Raw genomic sequence first — 26,225 nt, forward strand, 5'->3', positions numbered from 1 at the left:
GCATCAATGTTCATCTTGTACTCTCTTTACCAGGCTGTGTCCAATGTCAAAGGGGGTTACAAATTTCATGCAAGTGCTTTGAGCTCGTCGTCTAAGCAGCAATTACTCCTTTGACACAATAACAAGAGCTGCTAATACCACAACGTTTATTTTTATACACTTTTCGAACTTGCCAAGGAAAGCATATCTGACCATTCCTCAAAAGTTAATTCTGCATCTTCTGTTAGTGAACCCTTTGCCTTTGAAAATCCTGGGCTCCTTTTGTAGCATTGCAGGTTTTACCTAACTCACAAGTGGCTGCTAGCATAACACCTGATGCTTACATGGCATCACATGCTAAAAGTGCAGCTACAGGACAGTGAACATAGAAGCTAATACCTGATTTTACATTGCTTTATTTTTGATGCTTGAAACAAAATGGTGGAACAACTTTCTTGCAACAAACCGATTAAGCTGACAAGAGACAAACCTAAAAAAAAAATTGCTGTGAAACTGTGAGCCTTTTGTTATTTATTTTGCATCATTTGTTTCACCATGCAGTGCTCACACCTTCATTCACAGAGCGCAGTCATGTTGTACAAAAAGCAACCATGCAATGCACAAAAGCTTCCAGTAAGGCACAACCTCATTAATTACAGCAACGCCAATGGCAAATCATTTAGCACCCTGCTTGTCTAGCAATACTCTGGTACCAATGCCAAAAGAGTACCGCTTCTGAAGCAGTACTTCTGAAGTACTTCTGAAGCAGTCATTCGGCTTGTGTTAATGCTTTTAAAAAAGCCTGAATTTAACAGCTTTCCTTGTCTGTCCACAAAACAGGACCAGCAATGACACAGTTGACTGTATTTTATGTCAATAGATTTTTTAAACATGAAGATCACATTGTCCTATGCTGGCTGCTGGCCTTGCTTAAACAACTCAGCCTATGTGTTATGCTCTCCATGCAAGTAAGGGTCATTAAATTAGGTGATGTGCCTTCATGCACTGAATATACTGCTGTAGAAATACTAAGTCTGCCAAAGAAAACGCTTGCAGTTATAATTTTAGAATGCTTTAGTAAACAGTGTGAAACTTGGAAATCCCAGAAACTGGTATAGTTTACTCCAATGTACCCATAATTTGGCTCTAAATATTTATGGATGCTTGCTAGAAAGTACAATGGAACCTCAATAAATGGAAATTGCTTAAATGGAAGTGCCACTTAAACGTAACACTATCCTCATGGTTGGTTAGTTTTGTATTCATGCAATTGTATTCAGCTTTGTCTCTCAGTAAATAGAACTCCTGATAAATGCAACCAATTAACTCTGCTCTCTTGATGTTCTGTTTAAAGAGAGTTTACTATATTAAGTCACTAGTGCTTGCAATCAAATCTGAGCAAAACAGCAGTGTGTAAAATTATACACACTATGTATGCAAGTCTGCAAATGTCTGAATGCTGTAATTTTTTTGTGTGCCACAGGAATGCCTGGGCATCTGTTCATCCCAGTTATGAGGCAATGACATGAAAAGATTTCAAGCAAATAAAAATGGTGGCTAGAGACATTTGCAATGGATCATTTGCAATGTATATTTCTCATACAACATGCCAAATATGAGTTAGCAGGGGATTGCAAGCTCTGCATTGTTAGCACAATTTTCTTTGCAAAGAAAGATACCAAATCTTTCGTTAAACTCAAAATGTGAATTGTATTCATACCTGTTCTTCCCTCTCTCTTCTTTTTGAAGACTAATAAAGGGAGCAAAGAGAAAATACATGCTGAAGATAAATCAGTGTAACCCTATTGTAAACCTGTACATTTGATAAATCAGTGTAACATAATTTATTGTAAGCCTGTGAATTTCCAATTTGTGTTAAAAGTACCTCGCGACATTCTTGAAGTGGTCAGCTTTGTCCTTCATTTCCCTTCGAACATCTTCAATATGGGCAGACCAGAGGCTATGCAGCTTCTCAGATGTCATTCTGGCTTCTTCCCATGTCCATCTGTAGCTTGGCAGTGCATGCTCAAGTGTGAAGGGACCGTACTGTGTCAACTCCATGTGTGTCACATGAGCACAGCTACCCAATACTGTAAACAGCAGACAAAAAGAAAAAGACAAAAGACGCAGTTTTGCCTGAAAGTCGAAGCATTGATTACGATAGTAAACTATTAAACAGCTATACAAAGTAAGGTTAGTAGTTTTACCAGGCGCTTAAATTGCTATAAACATTTGCTTACTAACTAAATTAACAAGCATGTTGTCACATACGCACAGGCAAACATGAAAACATCTCAATCGATGAGCACAGACACTCGCTGTCAGAACGCTAGCATGATGACGAGCAGCAGCAGTGGCGAGCGAATTCTCTTCGTGCTGCCTCTCACTTCAATACGAACTATGTGCGCGAGAACACATCGCACAGGAAGCCACCGCCTATCTTGGGCCGCCTAGCCTTCAAACATTGTAGAGTGCCTCCGAGATAGGGTGCAGGCAGCAGCACATCCCGGACCAGGGCAACATTTTCCTTTAACTACGAAGCTTTGTTTCTGAGAAACCCATGTGGGTTTCCTTTGTAACTTTATGCTACATACGGGTGGATGTCCATTTTTCCTTTCAAGAGATGTGCACCTACCTGCTCCCTTCCCAACCCCCTCCTAGCACGCGCAAGGAGACGTCGCTGCCTCAAGCCACCATCCTTCTCAGCTAAAGGCTGTTTCCCATGGTGCGAGTTTCATTCAACGACACAGCGATTCCCGTGGCTCCACAAATGCCTGCCAAGTTGGTCATGCTGTTGCAGAGTCGCAGCAATCGCAGCAATATTGTTGAAATTGGGCTTTTCTGCTGATGTTTATTTTATGACCTGTTGTGCAGGTATCTCCGAAGTTGAGAAATAACCAATCGTAAATGTATAATACTATTAATGACAACAAAGCATACATCTTATTCTATTTTCAAGTAACGGCATTCAGATGTATTTCTGTGTTATTTTATTGCAACAACAGAGGTGTGAATACATTCAAAGCTGCATTCAATTTTGGGCACCGCTCTGATGGAAATCACACTGTTGTCAATGCATGTGAAAGCTGGCAGCGACAATTGCTTAGCGACGTGTGCGGCAGCAGCAAGTTTTTTCGCTTGAGTCGCTGCGTGTGAAACAATCCTTGCAACATTTCTCTTGCATCTATAGCATACAGCGCACAGCCACTACGCTATCAAACTTGGACTGTATATGGAGCATTACAGCAATGTCAACGACAATGGCGGAAATTCGCCTGGTGTGTTCATGTAATTGCTATCGCAATAAAAGAAGCATTAACCCTCCACATGACAATGGACCCCAAATAACCCTCAATGGACGGAAAACATATGTTAAGCTGTATTAGTAAACTTCATTTCTAGAATGCCAAAAATATCACTACATTATTACGTGCAGAGGCTAGGCCAGAAGATACACAGAAAAGAAAGGTGACTGGCAATGCCCCCTTTTAAGTTCCCGCACCAGCTTCCTCTGACGTTGCATTTTTTATATCATCTCCTACAGTTCACCTAACTTTTTGCTGGCATATATAGATTACATTGCATTCGAAAGGAACCAAAGGCTTACCCTACGACGTCTACAGAACTTTTGTCTGCTCTAGAACAGCTCAAATACAACTGACATATTCTTATAGGGCTTCAGAGAGGAATTGCATTTCGTTCATTATATTCATTATTTATATTTAATTATATTGTTTTTTAACACAAGGAGGCTCAGCTGTATAAAGAGAATGCAGAGCACACACCTTTTCCCAAGTCGTGCACAAATACTCGAGGTGAAAAGCCCGGCCCGCACACTATTTCTGGAAAAAAGAGTGGGAGGAAGAGAGTAGCGAGATACATGAAAAATTACCTTTTCTTAATTTCAGTAGTATGAATGCTACTATTCAAGTAGCTTAGAAATTGTTCGACACTTAAATGGTCTACTTGTTTAAAGTCTGAAATAAGCAGAGTTTGTTCTGATCCACTTTAACTGCCCTGCAACCTAATTAAGCCACAATGTAAAAAAAAAAAAAATTCTCGAACATAAAACACAAGAGACAAAAGGCGGTGGCTTTTAGCAACACAATATTAGTAGTAGAAGATGTCAGGAAGTGCATATATGCACCAATTAGTAACTGAATCATTTATCTCATTGGCAAGCTTATGGCTAAAATTCTAGTTGTGGAATGTAAGCCCCACTGCTCACGGCGTGTTCATTTACCATGAATCTTGAGACTAATGCCAGTTTCAAGATGTTTATTCATCAAACACACTAGCAACCTGCAGTGCACCATGCTGAAGTAGAACATGAGGAAGGTATTTTGGGAAAAAATTATGTGATATTATAACATATACCATTGCTCAATTTAGTTTTCTAGAACTGGTACAGCGCAACATACAAGGGAAGAAACAAGCCGAGCCGGCCAGATAAAGGAACAGAGCGCTGACTTCCAACTGGTTTATTAGAGAGTTGCACGAAATATATACCTACAAGAAAGCATCAGGACAAGTCATCACAACACTTCACAAAATGTCACACCGATAGAAGGCTACAACATCATGGGTCACAGAACGCGCAATTTCATCATGCAAGGTTAAACTGATCACAAAATCTTGCTTCCTGTGGAGATAGGCACAAAGATGGCACGCTAACGCACATGCTGCCAGCCCTAGTACTTAGCTTGCTATGAGATCAGCTTCAATGATCTCCCCAGTAAGTTGTGATCGGTGCTTTTTTAGCACTTTACACCAATAAAAATTTGGTTTACATCCACAGTCGCGACAGTGAATTCCTAAGTGTCCCTGTATAGCCTGGTGCACATTGTAATTATGTTCTTTTAGCCTTTCCTTAAAGCAGCGACCAGTTTGACCTATATATCTCTTTCTGCATGATAGTGGAATTGAATAAACAACTCCAACAATGCATGACTGAAAACGCTTCTTGTGCATAGTCGAACAGACAGTAGTGTGCGGATGGAACACATTTATGACAGTACAGAGCCTGCGTAGCGTAACCGGCGCAGAAAACACTACTTCCACGTTACCCTTGCGGCCAATCTTTTTTAATCTGTGAGAGACGTTATGCAAATATGGTATGACTACCAGCCTCCTGTGATCACTATTTCTTTGTTGAGCTTCCATGTCACTATCCTTCTTTAGCTGCTTTAACAGCTTTTGAGCTATGGCCGACAGTAGTGTGGCCGGGTACCTGGTGCACAAAAGTCGATGAACTTGACCTGCAAAGCTGCGCTGCATGGTATGGTGACAGGATTTCCTGAGGGCATTTGTGAGACAAAGATTAGTTATGCTTCGCTTAACCAGCTTAGAATGGGCCGAGTTAAATAATAAAAGAGGTTTCCCGTTTCTTGGTTCATACATCCAGCATACATGGTCATGTGAAAGAAGTAAATTGAGGTCTAAAAATCTTAAGCTGTTGTCAGTGGGCATCTCATGGGTGAAAACAAGCGGATGAAAGCAACTGTTAAAAGCTTTCACAATTTCGTCTGATGTGGGCTGGAGAGCAGTGTTGTCGCAATCTACAAAGACCAAAAAATCATCTACAAAACGGCATACTTTGACAACACTTTGTTTATCTAGCATGCTCAATAGCAGTTGGTTATGATGAGCAAGGTAGATGTCACTTAAGACAAAGGCCAGGCTTGTTTCTTCCCTTGTATGTTGCACCGTACCAGTTCTAGAATGCAATACCAACTCGCCCAATCCTCAACCCTAATGCCCAATTTAGGATGGGTACCTCCAGACTTGTGTTCATCTGAGAAAAAAATGATGCCTGAACATTGGCTGTCTTAAATTTTACAGCTGGCATAAAATTATTATAAAAATTTTATTAAATTGGAAATGCATTAATTATTTATCAAATTAAGGCAAATTGTGCTGACATCCCATGTTCACAGTAGCAAAGTTTCTGTTGCTTAAAAAATTTGCTTTTTTATCAATACCATGTACTGTCATTAGGAGCATTTTTTTTCTTTTTGCTAAAATATGCAGTGTCTCAAAGGCCTTTGAACATCTACTTCTAAATATAAGGTTTGGACTATTCAGTGAGGCATTTAAATAGCCTAGGAAAATCTTTAGAGGCAGAGGACTCCAGCTTGCATTGAGATTAACATCAAATGGCTTGTATCTGACATTGCAGATTAGCCAGTTGGTCTATAATTGAATATTAAGAAAGGTACAAGAAAAGAAGTTCTGTCTTTCTTGTCACTGTTATATTTTGCGAAATTCTTAAGCTTGGCACATTACAGGTATTTTATTGGAGAACAGTTCGCAGCTTCCATAGCAATAGTGAAAATAAGAGATAAGTAGATAGCATTAAAGTGCAACTTCCCACTGTCCTTCTGGTGCTCCAACATGGCAGTTGCACTCATGCTAGTGCAAGACATATACTATAAAGTGACTTTTAAAAATAGCCTTGATTTAGGTGTTACAAAAAGCACCTAAGCTGTAAATTAAATTACATGGGTCAATTACTTGGATCACTGGGTATGTGCCACTCTTCAATCAACCTCTTTCATGCCAACTTGGGTCACTGGGTAGTCCATAGTATCATGGGTAGAGCATCAGGCTGCTGTGTTCAGGAAACTGAGTTTGAAACCAACTGTGAGAACCACCTGGGCACTGGGTATGTGACACTGGGCATGTGCCGCTCTTCAATGAACCTCTTTCACACAAACTTGGATCACTGGGTATGTGACACAGAGTATGTGCCACTCTTCAATCAACCTCTTTCATGCCAACTTGGGTAACTGGGTAGTCCGTGGTATCATGGGTAGAGCATCAGGCTGCTGTGTTTAGGGAACTGAGTTTGAAACCAACTGTGAGAACCACTTGGGTCACTGGATATGTGACACTGGGCATGTGTCGCTCTTCAATGAACCTCTTTCACACAAACTTGGATCACTGGGTATGTGACACAGAGTATGTGCCACTCTTCAATCAACCTCTTTCATGCCAACTTGGGTCACTGGGTAGTCCATAGTATCATGGGTAGAGCATCAGGCTGCTGTGTTCAGGGAACTGAGTTTGAAACCAACTGTGAGAACCACCTGGGTCACTGGGTATGTGACACTGGGCATGTGCCGCTCTTCAATGAACCTCTTTCACACAAACTTGGATCACTGGGTATGTGACACAGAGTATGTGCCACTCTTCAATCAACCTCTTTCATGCCAACTTGGGTAACTGGGTAGTCCGTGGTATCATGGGTAGAGCATCAGGCTGCTGTGTTCAGGGAACTGAGTTTGAAACCAACTGTGAGAACCACCTGGGTCACTGGGTATGTGACACTGGGCATGTGCTGCTCTTCAGTGAACCCCTTTCACACAAACTTGGATCACTGGGTATGTGACACAGAGTATGTGCCACTCTTCAATCAACCTCTTTCATGCCAACTTGGGTCACTGGGTAGTCCGTAGTATCATGGGTAGAGCATCAGGCTGCGGTGTGTTCAGGAAACTGAGTTTGAAACCAACTGGCAACTTTCACTATGATCATCTACCTCTACCTTTACATCTACAATTACCCAGCAATACTAACATTACTTAAACTGATTTTAACTGAACTTTGTCAAAACTTAATTGAAAAAATAATGAGAAATCAGCACATTACTTTTCTTGCTTTTAGGTTCTAGCAGAAAAGTTCTAGCTATAAAAATAATCAAGCCTAGTTTTATTAATTTCAAGTATGGATACACCTGCAATGGTCCTCACCAAATTAGACCAGTGCAAAGCCTTTCTTTAGAAGTTCATGGCATTAGGTCAACCTTTAACACTGACCTCTGTCGAGTGAAGCTAGCTTAGCAGGATTATCCAAGGAACTATCAGACATTGTTTGGGATATCATTGGCCTTAGTGAGATTAGAAGAACTGGTGAGGCTTATACAGTGCTGACTAACGGCCATGTCTTCTGCTATAGAGGTCTCCCAGTTAAGAAGCAACACGGGGTACGATTCCTAATCCATAAGGACATAGCAGGCAACATTGACGAATTCTACAGCATTAATGAGAAGGTAGCTGTAGTCGTAATCAAGCTTAATTAGAGGTACAGATTAAAGGTAGTACAAGCCTATGCTCCAACATCCAGTCACGATGATGATGAAGTAGATCAGTTTTATGAAGATGTTGAATTAGCGATGAGAAAAGTGCAAACTCAGAATGTTGTACTAATGGGTGAGTTCAATGCAAAAGCGGGGAAAAAGCAGGCGGGTGAACAGGCAATTGGCAACTACGGCATCGATTCTAGGAATGCTAGTGGTGAGATGCTGTTAGAATTCGTGGAAAGCAATAAGATGCAAATAATGAACACCTTCATCAGGTAGTAACAGAAAGTGGACCTGGAAAAGCCTTCATTGTGAAACAAGCAATGAAATTGATTTCATACTTTCTGCCCACCCCAGCATAGTGCAGGATGTAGAAGTGTTAAAGTGTTAGAAGGGTAAAGTGCAGAGATCATAGGTTAGTGAGGGCTAGGATTTACCTCAATTTGAAGAGAGAAAAAGTAAAATTGGTCAAGAAGAAGCAGGCCAACTTAGAGGCAGCAAGGGTAAAAGCAGACCAATTCAGTCTGCTGCTTGCAAACAAATATTCAGCCTTAGAACTGAGGCACGAAGATGACATAGAGGTAATGAACGCAACCATAACTAGGCTGGCTTCAGAAGCAGCAATTGAAGTAGGAGGTAAGGCACAAAGGCGACCAGTAGGTAAGCTCTGCCAAGTAACAAAAGGTCTCAAAGAAATGACAAAGAATGAAAGTGTCCAACTCAAGAGATAAGATAGAATTTGCAGAACTGTCAAAACTGATCAACAAGGCAAATAATAATATTTGGGGTTTTACGTGCCAAAACCACTTTCTGATTATGAGGCACGCCGTAGTGGAGGACTCCGGAAATTTTGACCACCTGGGGTTCTTTAACGTGCACCTAAATCTAAGCACACGGGTGTTTTCGCATTTCGCCCCCATCGAAATGCGGCCGCCGTGGCCGGGATTCGATCCCGCGACCTCGTGCTCAGCAGCCCAACACCATAGCCACTGAGCAACCACGGCGGGTTGATCAACAAGGCAAAAATAAGGGAAATTATAACGTGAGAAAGACTGAAGAAGCAGTAAAAAATCAACACAGCATGAAATTAGTGAGTAGGAAACTTGGCATAGGACAAACCAAGATGTATGCACTGAAAGATAAGCAAGGTAACATCATTAGCAATCTCGAAGGTATAGTAAAAGCAGCGAAATGATTCTGTACTGACCTATACAGAACCCAAAGGAGCCACTATGCCTCCAATCGAAGCAGTAATGAAGAGGTTGTACAGACCCCTACAACTAGCGATGAGGTTAGAAGGGCCTTGCAAAACATGAAAAGGGGAAAAGCAGCAGGACAAGATGGAATAACATTCCGTTTAATCAAAGATGGATGGTCATAATGCTTGAAAAACTGGCGGCTCTTTATACGAAGTGTCTACTGACTTCATGGGTCCCAGAAAACTGGAAGAATGCAAACATTACACTAACCCACAAAAAGGGAGATGTTAAAGAATTGAAAAATTATAGGCCCATTAGCTTACTCCAAGTATTATATAAAATATTCACCAAGATAATTTGCAATACAATAAGGGCAACACTGGACTTCAGTCAACCAAGGGAACGGGCTGGCTTCAGGAAGGGATTCTCTACAATGGATCACATCCATGTCATTAATCAGGTTATAGAGAAATCCGCAGAGTACTATAAGCCTCTATATATGGCTTTCATAGATTACGAAAAGGCATTTGATTCAGTAAAGATACCAGCAGTCACAGAGGTATTACGTAATCAAGGAGTACAGGACGCTTACGTAAATATCTTGGAAAGTATCTACAGAGATTCCACAGCTGCCCTAATTCTACACAAGAAAAGCAGGAAGATACCTATAAAGAAAGGGGTCAGACAAGGAGGCACAATCTCTCTAATGCTTTTCACTGCCTGCTTGGAAGAAGTATTCAAGCTATTAAACTGGGAAGGCTTAGGAGTAAGGACAGACGGCGAATATCTCGGCAACCTTCGGTTTGCTGATGACATTGTTCTATTCGGCAACACTGCAGACGCGTTACAACAAATTATTGAGGACCTTAACAGAGAGAGTGTTAGAGTAGGATTGAAGATGAATATGAAGAAGACAAAGATAACGATAAATAGCCAGGCAAAGAACAAGAGTTCAGGATCGCCAGTTGGCCTCTAGAGTCTGTGAAGGAGTACGTTTACCTAGGTCAATTAATCACAGGGAACCCTGATCGTGAGAAGGGAATTCACAGAAGAATAAAAATGAGCTGGATCTCATACGGCAGACATTGTCAGCTGCTTACTGGAAGCTTACCATTATCATTTAAAAGAAAGGTGTATAATCAGTGCATCTTACCGGTGCTGACACATGGGGCAGAGACTTGGAGGTTGGCGAAGAAGCTTGAGAACAAGTTAAGGACCGTGCAAAGAGTGATGGAACGAAGAATGCTAGGCATAATATTAAGAGACAGAAAGAGAGTGGTTTGGATCAGAGAGCAAACAGGCATAGCCAATATTCTAATCGACATTGAGAGAGAAAATGGAGCTGGGCAGGTCATGTAATGCACAGGTTAGATAACCGCTGGACCATCAGGGTTACAGTATGGGTGCCAAGATAAGGGAAGTGCAGTCAAGGACAGCACGAGACTAGGTGGGGTGATGAAATTAGGAAATTCGCGGGTGTTAGTTGGAATCAGTTGACACAGGACAGGGGTAATTGGAGATCGTAGGGTGAGGCCTTCGTCCTGCAGTGGACATAGAACAGTATGATGATGATGATGATGATGAAGTATTTCTTAATAAACGGATGGCAGCAGCTTTCAACAAAAGTTTTCTCAGCCATGGGGATCTTGCAGCATCCCAAAAGTGCATGAGCTCGAACATGAATGCACTCAGGTTTACATATCTTTTTAAGTGCTGTTTTCATATCCTCGCTGATGGCTTAAAGCCCTACCCTACTTCACATTTATGTTATCAATATGGTGTTACAGCTAAACACTTATTTGTTTCACGTGCGCTGAAGAATGCATGAAAGGATTACCTAGTGAAAAGTGAGGCAGATTAAGCGCAGTACAGCTGATGCTATGACAAATGGCCAGATGCTCCATGACGGCAACATGGTTTCGTATGGGCTGGTTCTCCGACTGAGGCAAAGGCCCATCAATAGGGCTGACTGCCTGTTTGATTTGACCAAGGAACTGTGGGAACATCTGCATCAACTTTTCTTCTGTTATGTGATCTGTAACAAGAGTTTCAGCAGCGACATTTAAATATAAGTGAAGAGGCACATTCCCATGACATTCACTGCAATACACATGTACACAAAACACATCTACACACATGTACACCGGTGGCGCAAAAGTGAACAGAGAGTGAATGTATGGTATGCAGGTCAGGAATAGTAACATGTCTCTATGCAACTATGCAAGTGCCACTATTCCACTTCCCATCTGCTAGATAGGAAACAAATGCTGTTAGGCTATGTTTAATTTTCGTGCCATACGTACTGCCTGTACAAGTTTCCACACCCATGTCCAGCAGTTGCAATGAAAGCCAATGCTATCAATTTGCATTTGCTAGGGCTCTCACTCAGAATGAGTGACATGAAGTACCTAAAATAGCCATACAATACCCATGGGCACAAGATTATAAGAACAAAGTGCCAAGGGTTTGAAAAGTTGAACACAGGATATATTTTCAAGCAAAACTGTGCGCTCCCAACTGCACATACACTAATACAGTGGAACCTCATCGATATGTTCCCATTATGTACGTTTTCCCGGCGCCAACATTCGCAATAGAGAACAGAAAAAATTGCTCAATAGGGTCACGCTCATTTTCTGCCGGTTCATATGTTCCCGAAAAACAAAATTTTTCGGCAGAAACGTTCAGTACGTCGCCAAACTGCGATTGTATGATACGTTTTCCGGCTGCTAGATCCCATGTAAACAAGAAAATGCGCGAGTCGCGCGCGATCGAAAACTGTATATAGCTGCCCGCCGCGGCAGCTTCACTGCAATACTCGTCCGCTCGTCTGGCGTGAAAACGCCGGCGCGCACTCGGTTTCTCATTTCGGTTCCAGCAAATCTCCTCCCGGGTCGTCGCACGCCGCATTCACAGCTATCGCCGCCAAACCTATCGCGATAAGTATCTTCACCCATCTGTTTAATTACAGCGCGTGGTGCGTAGTACTATAGGTAGCGTACTGCACGCTTTTAATTGGCGAAGATCCAAACGCGCAGCCGTTCCCTGCAGCAGGGGAGCGATGTCGCTTCGGCGGCAACCGGCATCGCCCGCCAGCTCAATTTCGTTTCGGTTTCGCGTCGCCTTCTTAAATCACCATACAAAAGGAAAACAACAAAACGCGTCTCGGGTCGCCGGAGCACTACCTGCTCGACGCGCGTCGGCGTCTCGTGCAGCAACGATCCGCGCGACACTTCGCATTACGTTGATGTCAACAATAGTTGAGTCTGTCAATTCTTTTTGTTACTTCGGATCGTATGTTTTCCCGTTTAGTACGTTTCTTCTCGCGGTTTTCCCCCCAAACGTATGAACGAGGTTCTACTGTATTTGGTCCAGAATTTAAGAGGAAGGTTCAGCTCCGGGCCAATAGCCTACCTACTCAAGTAGATGTAAAACGCAGAAATGCTTTTATGAGGCAACCCCCCTCCCCTACCCCTATTGCAAAGACCAGCGTCTTCCAGTGCTTTGATTCCAGTGAGAAACCAGCGCGTTTTTTCTTGGGGGGGGGGGGGGGGGGAGGGGCACTGGATCGCACTGGAGACGCTGGCGCTCGCTGGAAGTCACTGGGACGCCAGTGAGAACGCTGGATAAGAGCTGGGCCACGCTCACGACCTACTGTATAATATTTATACAGTAGGTCGTGGCCACGCTACACGAGACGCTGGTTTCACTGCCATGACGCTGGGGCGCCACTGTGCTGTAAGTGCCTCCGCACTGCTGCTGTACACGCGCTGGTTCTCGCAGGTTCGCACTGGAAACTGCGCTGGTTGCGTTTGTGCCGCACTGGTTCCAGTACACAAGGAGTATAGGCGCTGCTGAATATTAAATGCTTTATATGATTTCTTCGCTAGGTGCTATCCTAAATAACACTATATCCTTAGGTCATAAAAGTCTGTTTCGTGTCGCAGCTGCTTGGAATAAAGGTGCGTGAGCTGCCCTGTCTATGCATGCATATTTGACACTGAAGATTACTTCCTTTTTTGCATTTTCCTTTTTGACAGAGCAGATTGCTACATTCTTGAACGAAACCACACAAACGTAGAGGACGCCTCGTTTTTTAGTAGTTTGTATACGTAACCGATGACTGCGAGTTGTCGCCATTGTCGCAGTGTAATTTAAGTCGAGCTGTGATAACACTACCAGGGGACATTAAACAGACCGAGCATATGCAAATACTAGGCATCAAATTTTGTACAAGTGGCGTTTAACCTCACAAGTGGCGAGACGTCGTTCAGACGCGTTTGAACAGACTCCGAGTTCGAAGTCTACCGCTGATTGATAATATCGCACCGATAACAAAGCTGAGGCGATTCGTGCGCTTCCACTTTCCCTAGTGTACTAAAAAAAATAATAGATAAAAGGTCCTGAGGCTCAAGTACACATTTTAGCATTCGCCAGGTACCCGCGCCGAGACTAGGTGGCTTTGGCCGAGATCGGTCCCTTCCATCGAATCTTAGGCCTAGCGTATCCGCTGAGTCCGTCTACATGCTATCGGCCCGTCTGGCCTGGGCTCAGGAATCAATAAGTCTAACAAAGAGAAATCACTCTATATTACTACAGCTTTCGCATCAGTTTTCTTAAATAAACAATTTTTTTCGTATCTACAGTGTCAGTAGAAAAAGCAATGAGCGCCGATGTGACGCGTTATAAACATGGGGATATGTGCTGTCGCCGAAGCCTGCCAGCACTAGCCTACGCTTCTCTGACGAAGATATGCGACTAGACAGACATGTAGATTGAAACGCATCACTGAACTAAGAAAACGCTGCATATCCCTTGTGCGAAGAACAAGAAACGGCTACCAAAATCGACAGTAACAGCCCATACAGCGTCCCGGGTCGGCGAATCATTTAGAACTTTTTTTCAAAATTAAAATACCAATCGCAAGCAAAAATCGGTGTTGTGGCACTTGCAAGCATAATATTGAATGCGGACAACAACTTTTTCCATCTGATACAGGCGTAAGTCTTTGTTGCGGGGCGATAGCACATCTATCATGTCTGCAAGATGTCTCTCTGTGAAACTAAACCTGCGCCTGGACCATGACACCTACAGCCCCGTTACAAAGCGGACGCTCATAGCCATATCTGTGGCCACGACCTACTGGAACTCCAGACCTGCACAGAACTTCCTGCTCCAGCATGCCTGTTCTAGTTCGCCCTTTTTGCCGCTAGGGACAGAGTGTAAGAGCAGAGTGGTGCTAGTTATAAACTGTTCGCTGTCGTCTGCTTCTGCGACCTGTTCAGCGATAGTGCTGCCATTATGGCAGGCACAATGCGCTTGTATTGGTGGTAAATGAATAAATTCACGAATATAAGAGCAAAACAAGAATTAGCGAATGCTTTGCGTTTGAATAGTGAAATTAAAGGAGGAGGAGTGGTGCAAGAAAGGTAAACAACGAGCACAAGTGGCAGCTGCAATGCTAGATGGTATAAATTTCCCTTTCCTAGCCTCCATAAGAGACTGCAAAAATTGTTTTAAAAGATTCATAGGATAATATAGCTTTTTTGAGTTGATTACAGATAGCCTAATGTCGTAGATGACAGGATTTACTGCTGTGTGCCATAGTGAAAGGCAGGTGATCTGGTAAAAGTATTCTGCACCCGATATGTGCAATAGGTCGATCGAGCCTGTTTCAAGGAAAGCTGAGCATAGCTTGTTTTTAAGTTGTTAGATGCCTAGTTTAGTAGAAACTACAAAGCGATCCCAATGCTTTAAAACGTGCTGCACTGCAGACCTTGTGTTGCGGAACTGTTTTCAAACTGCAAAGCTAGCTTGTGTGCGTGGAACGGCGGCAGCATAATGGTGGTGCGAAAGAAACGTACGAAGTGAAGCTGTATGCATAATTCTCTTTTTGAACTCACGACGCATTCATGGACAACTTTTAAGAGTTAGAATGAGTGTTAATCGTTCCGTTGTCGAACGTTACGGTGGCTTCCACTTTCTAAACAGCGCAGAAGCGAACTTTGCAACGTATACAATGAAACTATTGTGTACTTTATGAACTCTGTAAACAATGTGACTTATAATAATGTGCAAGATCTGTGCAGTTTGCTACTGCCTGAAAAAGGCAATAGGAGTGGCTAATTACACTATTTTAGAGAGCAGCAAACTACACGCACCATCATTTCTCAGGTTCGGGCAGTCAACTTTTGGAGCCAAGTGACCAATGAAAGCCTTGTGACATCACTGTCACTGTGTTCGCAAAAATCAACTAGGTAAGCAGTTCATCACAACACAACAGCCATCATACTAATTACAACGCCGCACCAGTCAGCCATAATGTAGCAGACGAACAGGTTAGAAAGGAGACATCAACAGCCAACGGCTGAACGAGAGTGGGTGCAAGTAGCTCCCATAGAAGCCGGATATCTGTGCAGACCTGGAGTTCCAGTAGGTCGTGCTTATAGCATCCATCCATCCGGGCTTGGGATCTGTAGGTCAGAGGACCAAATCTGGTTCCAAACATTTTTATTTTTACTCTTTTCTTTTTTTTATTGCACTAGAACACTCTCTGGTGCTTTCTGTATTAAATATATATATATATATATATATATATATATATATATATATATATATATATATATATATATATATATATATATATATATATATATGGTGGCCAGGCATCACATATTTCACACTCTAGAGCTGCTTTTTGCACCAGTAGCCAGTGCCTTCAAGTATGCTGTGCCTGCCCAGTGCACCAGTATCCAGCGCGCGACACTGGGCCCATAATCCAGCATGGCACTGGAAACTGGGTTTTGCAATAGGGCCCCAACTGGTTTGAATGCAATTTGTTGCATTTGAGAGAGAAAGTTAACTTCTAGTGACTGCAGCAAACAGAATTTTGATTCAGGGTTTGACATTTTGTACAATAATTGCCAAGTATCAGAGAGCTAAGAAAAAAAGATTACAAGCAGGAAATTTACAAATCCACAACTCTACACCAAAAACAGATATCGCACTTCTGTAAACTGTATTCATTAGTGTATCTAAAGCAGATAAATTTGACATATGAATTCCACAAAAGTACTACTCGCATATTAGTGGGTATATTTCAGAGCAGTTTACAGAACTGTGACATAATTTTCGTTACTGAAAGATAGAGTTACAAACACGATATTTATGCAAGATTTAGCAATTTCAAACTATTTTTATAAAAGCATCAATGGCATAAATTAGAAGTCTGCTTCCTACGATCACTATACTTTTTCGTTAAAATATAACAAACCCCACGAAATTCAGTGCAGTTGTTGCAGAGAAAAACGACTTCTTCGATTCCTTGAGTTTAGATAGAAGCCTCCAAGCTAAAGCTTTCTCTTAATATACTGACTAGTGACTACAAAAATTTATTTACCGTGTTCACAAAGTGTTGCAAGGCCCTTTAAGAAAGCTAAGTCACCTTACATTTGTGGGAATAAATTACTCAACATGTAACAGCAATGCAATAGCACTACAAAAGCAGACATCCAAGCAGCAAAACATCAACCTCCTGAAGCCAAAGGAAAATGCATATTATTTTTCAGACCATGCATCTACGCTCTTCGACACTGGAGTTTATCCTTACCATGTTAAACTCAAAGCAGCAAACAATAACATTCTGCTCTAAATTTAAGTGAGGTACACGCAGCACACATTATTAACACTTTGGTCACATTGATGTCACTAGCTTTCAAGAAAATGATTCTAGAACACCAAAGAATTACAGTGCAAATGCCACAAAATTATGCAGCAATCCACATTGGAAAATGAACAAAATAAGCTGCCACATGATGTTAAAAACTTTTCACTGTGTATTTGGTCAACAAAAAAAGTTTTTCAATGAACAAATCTGATAGTCACTTTGTACACATACATGGACATGCTGCTCTGTACATGTATCTATACTGTTTGATGGAGCATTCTAGGTTTGTAACAGACCAGATCACAATAAGAACTGACCATAACAATATTGTATCACCGGGTTTTAGGGGGTCTGAGGAGGATATACCATCTCTATAGAAATAGAAAGCCCAAAGTGTAAGGCTCATCAGCTTGGTTGTTGAAAATGTTTCAGTATTGTGTTCCATTTTATACACATTATATTCATCATGACAATTTGCTCTACATGAGAAACAATACCAAAATATTTCTTACCATATGGAGCTATCCCAACAACTTCTCCCAGAGAATTATAAGTGCTCGTTTCAATACCAAAGCATCCCTTGACAACAAACTTCTGAAAATTTCAACAATGAACATAAGCCAAAAGCTGACTTTGGCTACAATGGTATACGGCACGCCACTAAAGGCGCAATTCAAGAGAGACATATACAGTCACATGTCTAGACAAGTTCCTCTGTTAACATGTTCGCTGCATTCTAGGTCAGTGATGGGTCACGCCAGTATTCCTGCTGGGTGGCAGGAAGTATGCAAGTATCTCGTGTAGGGCACAAGCGATATGTTTGCAAAAAAATAATACAGATGACACTTTCTTGTTGCATATGACTGTACATAAAAAACACCTCACCCCAACACACTGCAAGAGAATGCGGGAAGCTGTGTTATCACAAGCTGAAGGGAGCTGACAGATCAGCACACAAAATTTAAATAATACCCCTGATACACAGGTGAACTAAAGTCCTTTGAAGTAAACACCTTACCAGTTACACAGTGGTTAAGCAGTAGTTAAAATGCTTAAACAATGGTTAAAGTGAAAGTCATTGAATGGCAAGCATTCTATAATAATTCTAGTGCTACCTTGTGATAGTCTCGGTCTCCTTTCTTGTCCCTCATGTTCGCTGATGCCGTTTGCTGCTGAGGGACATATTGCATAGGAGAAAAAAGTGGGACAAGTTTTTCATTGTTGCCCACTTCTAGCTCATCGTGGCAGCGTCTAAAATCAGAAATAGCCTGCGTACACTAGTCAGGGGCAGAAAGAGTAGCACGAAGAGGGCGGGGGCACCACTGGATCTGCCAGTGGGAGTAGTACATTATACAAGCAATAAATGCATTTTTCAAATGCTTCTATTGACTTTGTTGAGCACCCTGTATACCAACATCATCGTTCAGGGCTACTCATTATCATTAAAATTACCCCCCCCCCCCCCCAAAAAAAAAACAGACACTTCTTCAAAAGCTTTAAAGGCTAATGCATTTCTCACAGCACTGTGATGTGTGGGCGAGGCTAATGAATGGTTAATATGCTATTGCTAGGAACAGTTATGGCAAAGTGTGATGCCTAAGGCCATAAAAATCAAGAAAGTACACAGCTGTCATGAATGCCCAAATAATTTCAATTAACAGATTTAGGAAAAGATAGGCTTCAACTTTCTATCATTACTCCCGTGCAAGAAAGAAATATTGCTCAAGGAAGACTTCACTTATTTTTGTAGCGACTTGAAATAACAAAACACCATGGAAAAAGAAGAAAACAGTCTGTGCAAGTGCTCTGCCTTTTTGGTGAATATAAAATATAACTAAGAGAAGTACAGAAATGTAGCCACACAAAAACATTCAGTCGTAGTTGTTATATTTCATTGCTACAGCACAGTGAAGTTGCTCTGAAAAATGGGACCAATATGACCCACCAGACCCATTTTCTTATATAATTAACCTTTTATTTAAATGCAGTGTATTTCCATCTAAACTTAAAGCCAAAATAGTCCCTGTATGTAAAAAAAGGTGATAGGGGGTTGATTTCTAACTATCGCCCTATTGTTATATTATTCGTGTTCAGCAAAATTATAGAGAAATGTTTTGAAAAGCATCTAAATAAGTATCTAACAAAATTTGACATTCTTTGCACCATGCAGTTTGGCTTTCATGCAGGTTACTCTACTAATCTTGCACTTTTTTTATTCAGTGATCAATCAATCAATCAATCAATCAATCAATCAATCAATCAATCAATCAATCATTTTATTTCCTTAAAGAAGGAGGAGTACAGGACTAAAAGCTTGGACAGCTTGACGAGGTCCCGACCCCTTGTAAGTTGGCATAACAGCAAGATGACAGCCAGTCATACACAACAAATGAAAAAAAAAAGCATCACAATGTAACGGGTAATACAGAGTGAAACAAGACGGCAAGAAATAATCAACACTCATAAATAACAGTGGGGGACAAAATTAGGAGAATAAGAAGGCATGGTCTAGTCTTGCAAATAAATAAGTTGACAAAAACGTTTAATGCGAGAGTTTTGGTTTCTGGAGGGATCAAAATTTTGTCGGTCTAATAGGTTTAAAAGCGAAGGTAATGTATGAGATAAAGATTGCTCATCATAGGAGGTTCTTGGGGTAGGTACGAACCACATTTCTTTATGTCGGGTCTGTCGAATATTTGTATTTTCTCGAAGTTTTGCCAGATGAATTGTATCATCAATGCCAAATTTTACGAAATCTTTGTAGCACAACATCAACCTATAATTGTAAAAGTCGAATAAAGCACCACATTGACGAAGGTAAATACGCTGGAGCAGTGTTTATTGGCCTGACCAAAGCGTTTGATTGAATTCTTCATAATATTTTAATTACTAAATTAGATGCAATTGGTGTAGTAGGACCGGCGCTGGCTTTTGTTCCCAATTATTTAACTAACAGACAACAGGCTGTTAGCATTTCTAATCACCTTATTAACTTCAAATTAATTGATAGGGGAGTTCCTCAGGGGTCTATATTAGGCTCATTACTCTTCACTATCTACATTAATTACTTAACTGCCCATCTTTCGCATTGTGAATCTTATCTCTATTAATTAATAAAGGGAAATCAGACATCCACGTGTTCGTAGCAATTGTTACAAAGGAAACCCATACGGGTTCCTCGAAAGAAAAGCCTCAGAGTTGAAGAAAAATTTGTCCTGGTCCGGGACTCGAACCCGGGACCACCGCCTTTCCGGGGCAGCCGCTCTACCATCTGAGCTAATCAGGCAGCTAGCAGATGGCAGGGCGAAGTCGAATTTGTCGACAACACCCGAAGCAAAGTCAAGTGTTTGATGTAGTAGTTCTGCGGTAACCCGCAAGGAGGAGAGAAGTAATTAATAAAGGGAAATCAGACATCCACCTTGCGGGTTACCACAGAACTACTACGTCAAACACTTGCCTTTGCTTCGTGTGTTGTCGACAAATTCGACTTCGCCCTGCCATCTGCTAGCCGCCTGGTTAGCTCAGATGCTAGAGCGGCTGCCCCGGAAAGGCGGTGGTCCCGGGTTCGAGTCCCGGACCAGGACGAATTTTTCTTCAACTCTGAGGTTTTTCTTTCGAGGAACCCGTATTGGTTTCCTTTGTAGCAATTGCTACGAACGGGTGGATGTATGATTTCCCTTTATTAATTACTTCTCTCCACCTTGCAGGTTACCGCAGAACTACTACGTGAATCTTATCTCTATGCGGACAACACTAAGATTCTAACTGCTGACATCTATATTAATAGCCTAACTTCTAAGCTCAATACCGATTTGGAAAACATTATTCGCTGGTTTCGTCGTAACTCTTTAGAAATTAACCCTAGTAAAACAGTCTTCGTGCTACTTCACCCCACTCAAAAGAAAGTAATAAATATTCCGACCATAGCTATCGATAGTTATCCCATCAAACCTTCAAGTCATTGTCGTTTTTTGGGGGTTGTCCTCAATTCCAACTTAAAGTACATTACCCATATTGCACATCTAAAGCAAAAAATTGGATATGGTACCCGGATTCTTATAAAAGCACATCCATACTTTAGTCTACCAATCTTGCTTTCTCTTTATCATGCATTCATTCACAGTCACTTCACCTACTGCACTGCGACCTGGGGCAACACATATAGCTCTCATCTTGTTCCTTTACAATACGTCCAGAATCAGGCCATCCGCATTATTACTTTCCAGTCACCCCAATGTAGTGTATCTGCTCTTTTGCAAGAGCATTGCATTCTCACAATTCATAAACTATTTCAATTAAACATGGCAATCCTTGTCTATAATTGCCTTCACTCAAACATTCCCCAAATAATCTTTAACACTGAACAATTTGCTAATCATAATAATACTCGATTTGCATTAGCTAACAACTTATTACCTAAAATCAGAAATAATTTTGGTAAGTTCACTTCTCAGTCATATAGATGTTTTACTGGAACTGTATTCCAACGGACATAAAGCTGTCTCCTAGTATAGGCAGCTTTAAAAAGCTTTTATTCTCATATTTACTTAACTTGTGAATGCTGTGATGTAATTTAACATGTTCTGTTTGCTTCCTTATGTGTAAACCATTATATCTCTAACATTTCACCACATCTCACTCCACTTCCTTGTGTCAGTACTTGTTAGAACACTGCCTCTTGGCTACATTTCACTTCCCCTGATTTGTTTTGTTTTTAATTCAGTACAAGATGTAATTCTGTACAGCATTATGCCATGTTTCAAGTTTACTTGTTTTCTTGCATTAACACATTAAACAAGTCTACCTCTTTGCTGTATTTGCATTAAACTGAATTGTTTTGTTACTTTTATTTGTTCAAAATGCAATTCTGTGTACTATTATATAATGTTTCAGTTCTTTTGCTGTCATATGTAATTATTTGTAGACAACTTTACAATTTTGCTGCATTTGCTCTAACCTAACTTGTTTTGATCTTTCCAATTAGAACAGGAGGTTCCCCTACAGCCTTGAGCTTTGGGACCTCCTTCTGTATATCTTGTTACTGTGCTTTTATTTTCGTGAGTGAATAAATAAATTCTTCTTCTTCCATCAAAGAGCTAAACAACTGGGCCAGGAGAAAATAAATATATTTCATGATACTATTTAAGATGAGTGCCATTATGTGCATGGAGTACCATTTTTGTATTCAATGAAATAAGCAACAGCATATGAAGTACCAGCGTTATACACACAATTATACAGCTGGTCAAAAACTTCAAATGACAAATGCTATCTCTATGTGACACAGATGGAAATCTACTTCTCCTGAGGAACTCACAAAGCAATGCTTAGCAATATGAGCCAGCGCTGTGTATATGGATACAGACAGTGCTGACTTCTAAATGATTTTATTTGCAGATAGAACATTCATGCAGGACTACAATAAAAATGCCAAAATGTTGTTTTCCACAGAATAAACCAGGCAAAATATATCAAGGTAATTTCTTTAGTGTTGTCCTGCCTATGCGCGATACTGAATGAGATCTTAGTTTTGTTAAAAATTTCTTCTACTTACAGCTTGTCTTAGCCAAGTTACCATTCCCTCTTTCCAGTGTCAAGTTCTTTTTAAAGGCCAAATGGAATAAAATTCTAGACTACATAAAAAGCTGTTTCAGATAGTGTATAAACCAGCCTCCATGTTTGAAATATGAATGGATGAGTCACGAAAAGTTTCCAAAGATACATGCTTTTGAGAGTGAAAATGTAAAGAATGACACCATTACTGCACACCGAAAATGACTCAGAATCTAAAATGTTGAGAACCAGTTCAGCTCCTCTGCATGGAGTCCATGATTATGTGGCATCTGTGGCAAGCTGTAAATCTCGAAAGTTATGTGCTGGGATTTGTCTTGTCCACTAACCACCAGATGCACCATCTACTCAGTGCTAGTTAAAGCCTGTTAATAAGAAAATTAAACTATTACCAGCCCTACATTTTTGACAAGGTTGCTTCAATAGTATATAATATTCATTTATGACCAATTGATTCAGCAAAACAAATTCTGTTGTAGTTGGCCTTTAAGTTTTGCAATGCAAGGATACGAAGCTGCTACAGCATGTATCCTCAAAAGAGAAGCAAATACTAATTACATAACATACTACAAAGGAGAACATAAAGCACCGAATAAAGCATATTATGGCATGCGAGAGCAGGAAAAGAAAAATTGACAACTGTACAATCATTTATTGGAATACAAAGATGGCAATTCACTTACAATTTACATTCACTGCTGAGCACAATACACTCACCCTGTTGGAAAGTCTCAGCCACCGTAATGCAGTTTTGCTTGCTCCCACAGAGTAACCTAGAATCAGACGTACCCAACTTTATTTTGCTTCATAAAATTTTAAGTCTGTGTGACATGATGTCAGGTTAGGTGGTGAGCTTTATAATTAAGTATGCCAAGTACAGACTAACCAACTCAAACACAAACATGGACCAATAAATGAGCACTTAGTTGTGTCTGTTATCCATCATGGTGTTTCAACTACAATCAACATACTCCACAGTGAAGTTTACAACCTTGCCTGGAGAATACCGTTATTGTATTATTGTGCACCACCCACACACAAAAATATCAATTGGCACTACGAAAATCTTCAGGGGCATGAATGTGCATATGATAATGGCAAATGGCACTTATGGTGCCGAATAGTCCTCTATGATGGCCGTAGAGCACCAAAGCAATGGGTAGATCACCAGCAAAATGTGGTCAGAGTGCATATCAGCAAAAGCAGATAATGCAGTTATGAAATATGTGCAGTGTATCAATGCAATGGTACTGAGTAAAAAGGAATTTGTAACCGATTTTGACACAAGGTACTGAAAACCAGAGGTTTCTCTGAACGAGTGGCCCTATTCATATTTGGATAGTATTACTGTGGTTATTGTGATTACTGTGGTTAAAGACACTCACCAATCACACCTCTTGCAGAAGCCTCCAAATGCCCAATCGCAGCAACATTAATACCATAGGCCTGAAGTCGAATGTCCAATTCTAAAAGGAAAAGGAACTTATGCTTGAGCTCCTAATGCATGATCATTAACAAGACACTGCTTTAAACACCAAACTAACATGACTGCAGGTATTTCAACTAACGTTGGCAGTCACTGAAATAACATGTACATTTGATTAATCCTACACGACATAAACTAATAAACTAAATAAATTAATATCATACCAGTTCTCTGCCACCACTGTGCTCGTGCCCAGCACTTCCTACAATAAGCTTACACCTTTTAGAAAGTGCACTATGTACCAAGAACTACTAAACGTGCAATAAAGTGCTATCAAGATGAGACAACAAGGGAGACAAACATAACCCCACAAATTAATGCTTTGTGCACCAACCAGTGTACAGCCTGCATTCCTTTTCCATCACATTTCACAGCCGATATTGCACTTGCAACTGACTTGTCCTAGGTCAAATTTTAGAAAAAAAAAATTGGGGGGGGGGGGGGGCTGCATTGTTAAAGCACTTGGGGCAGTTTCCCTAGTTTGTCCAGACTGCTGTCTGCAGGCAGCAAGACCAATCCATTTCTCTCCAGTAGCTTGCTCCTCAGAATGCGAGGTGTGCATACAAAGGTGGAATTTTCTTTTTTCCCCCAAGGAAAACCGAGCAAGCAAAACTATAGTGCTTTATTGAACAATATGAATTAAAAAAAGTGTGATCCTGATGTAAAATTTGACCAAAACCAAAGCCAGCAGGAAGTGAAACTTTTCTAATTTTAACCTTTTCCTCATTAATTGGGTAAACAGCTCAAGTCTTCCTTACAACTGTGGCATTCTGAGCTCAACAACTATACCCACCACCCTTAATCTGATTTATGCTTGCAAGAGGGTAAATTGCTTAATGTATGCAATAAGTACAGAAACACCAAATTCCACACCTTCCCAACAGGCGTAAAACAGCACATTAATAAAAGGTCGACAGTAAACAGAGTAACGGAAAGCAAAGGTTGACAGTCTTTCACAGAGGAGTGTTCTTGGTGTTTTTAAACTTCCCAAAAGAGAGATGCAAATATGCTCGGTTTTAACCGCCAACTTCTTTTGTATTATTCATTACTTTCATATGCTGCATATAACAAAAAAGTCATATTTTCTTAGCACTTTCCTCGGTTTTAATAACAGTATCTTTGCTTTATTTAATAACTAGCTACTCATTAACCACTATTCAGTAAAACTACCACACACTAACATTTGCGTTAATTTGTCGCCGTGGCTTTTCACACAACAGTTTTCAACTACGCAGTTCCTCACACAAGTCATTTATGTTCAGTACCATGGTTGAATACCAGCTTCAGCTTCTCAGTAATGTCTTTGATATCTTCAGTCTTCTCCTTAAGCACAGGAAATATCGCACGCAAAATCTTTCTAGAGTCTTTCACTATCAGACGTTTACTAAGCGACGTCGAGCTCATTTTAAAACTACCTAGGCAACAGGTGGAGCACGACACACGACACTACCATAGAATAAAGAACCACTACAACAACCAACCATTACACACAACATGCGTGGTAGTGCCACAGAACGAGCATTTTACGAGCATTAACCCCTATTGCCCCTATCACACCCCTAGGATTAACCTGCAGCTGGCATATCTCTGGCTTAAAATTGCATCCATATCCATATTTCATGATGATGATAGTAACCGTTGCCCTTAGAAAGGGGCGATCACACGATAAGAAAGAAGAAGTAAAAAAAGTCGAAGTTCTCCACACACAAAAAAAAACACACTTTTTAGATCGCGATTGAGCCCCATCTGTATCGGAATTCTGGACCGCGATTGCATAGAGTTAACTCTTTCCTTACCACGGCACTAGGTTCACATTTTTCACCGCGCGGCGGCGATTTTTAAAGGGCGCGCGAGCTCAAAGCAAAGGTTGACGCGCACTTGAGCATGCTTGAGCGGCGTGATGGCGTCGACATCTGGAACCGCGCGCGCTCGAAAGAGCGCAGTTTCGCTCGATCCCGACGATCCGGCAAGTGATATTTTGGACTCGTCGAGCACAGATGACTCGTACGTCGATGCTGCGTCGTCGGAGTTTAGCTCAGATGAGGAAGATGTAGCCTATCAGCCGGGAACATCGGCTGTTACCCGCAGGTGAGTATCGGATTCGTCGTCCGCTTTGTTTATGTAAGCCGGTTCAATTGCCCTGTTGGTGTCCAAACTATTATTTTCCTTATTTCTAGAGTGTCCACTTCATTTGGGCAAGACGTGCTTCCACCAGCTCAAAGAAGCGCGGAGTTTCGACCCCAG

The 26,225-nt window shown here is 41.1% G+C and overlaps 1 protein-coding gene across 3 annotated transcripts; it reads right to left on the minus strand.

Moving 5' to 3' along the window:
- Window positions 1-377: 377 nt before the first annotated feature.
- Window positions 378-25,591, minus strand: LOC135915454 (pseudouridylate synthase TRUB1-like). 3 transcript variants are annotated; one of them, XM_065448536.1, is made up of 8 exons: window positions 25,247-25,591; window positions 23,881-23,961; window positions 23,213-23,268; window positions 18,040-18,096; window positions 17,437-17,518; window positions 11,096-11,293; window positions 3,765-3,821; window positions 378-2,069 (listed from the first exon to the last, which is right to left on the minus strand). In XM_065448536.1, the coding sequence occupies exons 1-8, from the start codon at window positions 25,383-25,385 to the stop codon at window positions 1,855-1,857; spliced, it is 885 nt and encodes a 294-aa protein (XP_065304608.1). In that variant the 5' UTR covers window positions 25,386-25,591; the 3' UTR covers window positions 378-1,854. The 3 variants fall into 3 exon arrangements, with proteins under 3 accessions (XP_065304608.1, XP_065304624.1, XP_065304616.1); XM_065448552.1 differs by having other exon boundaries at window positions 25,463-25,590; XM_065448544.1 differs by lacking the exon at window positions 18,040-18,096 and having other exon boundaries at window positions 25,247-25,589.
- Window positions 25,592-26,225: the final 634 nt, after the last annotated feature.

Source organism: Dermacentor albipictus, chromosome 1 (assembly GCF_038994185.2).
Source record: "Dermacentor albipictus isolate Rhodes 1998 colony chromosome 1, USDA_Dalb.pri_finalv2, whole genome shotgun sequence".
NCBI classification, from domain to species: Eukaryota; Metazoa; Arthropoda; class Arachnida; order Ixodida; family Ixodidae; genus Dermacentor; species Dermacentor albipictus.

What these genes read in the sequence shown, in the direction of transcription:
- LOC135915454 (XM_065448536.1), bottom strand. Translation starts at nt 25,385, where the DNA reads ATGAGCTCGACGTCGCTTAGTAAACGTCTGATAGTGAAAGACTCTAGA. An exon ending in GAAGCTGGTATTCAACCATG is followed by an intron (nt 23,962 to 25,246) that starts GTACTGAACATA and finishes TTTTCCTTTTAG; the next exon opens with AATTGGACATTCGACTTCAG. An exon ending in TTCTGCAAGAGGTGTGATTG is followed by an intron (nt 23,269 to 23,880) that starts GTGAGTGTCTTT and finishes GTCTGATTCTAG; the next exon opens with GTTACTCTGTGGGAGCAAGC.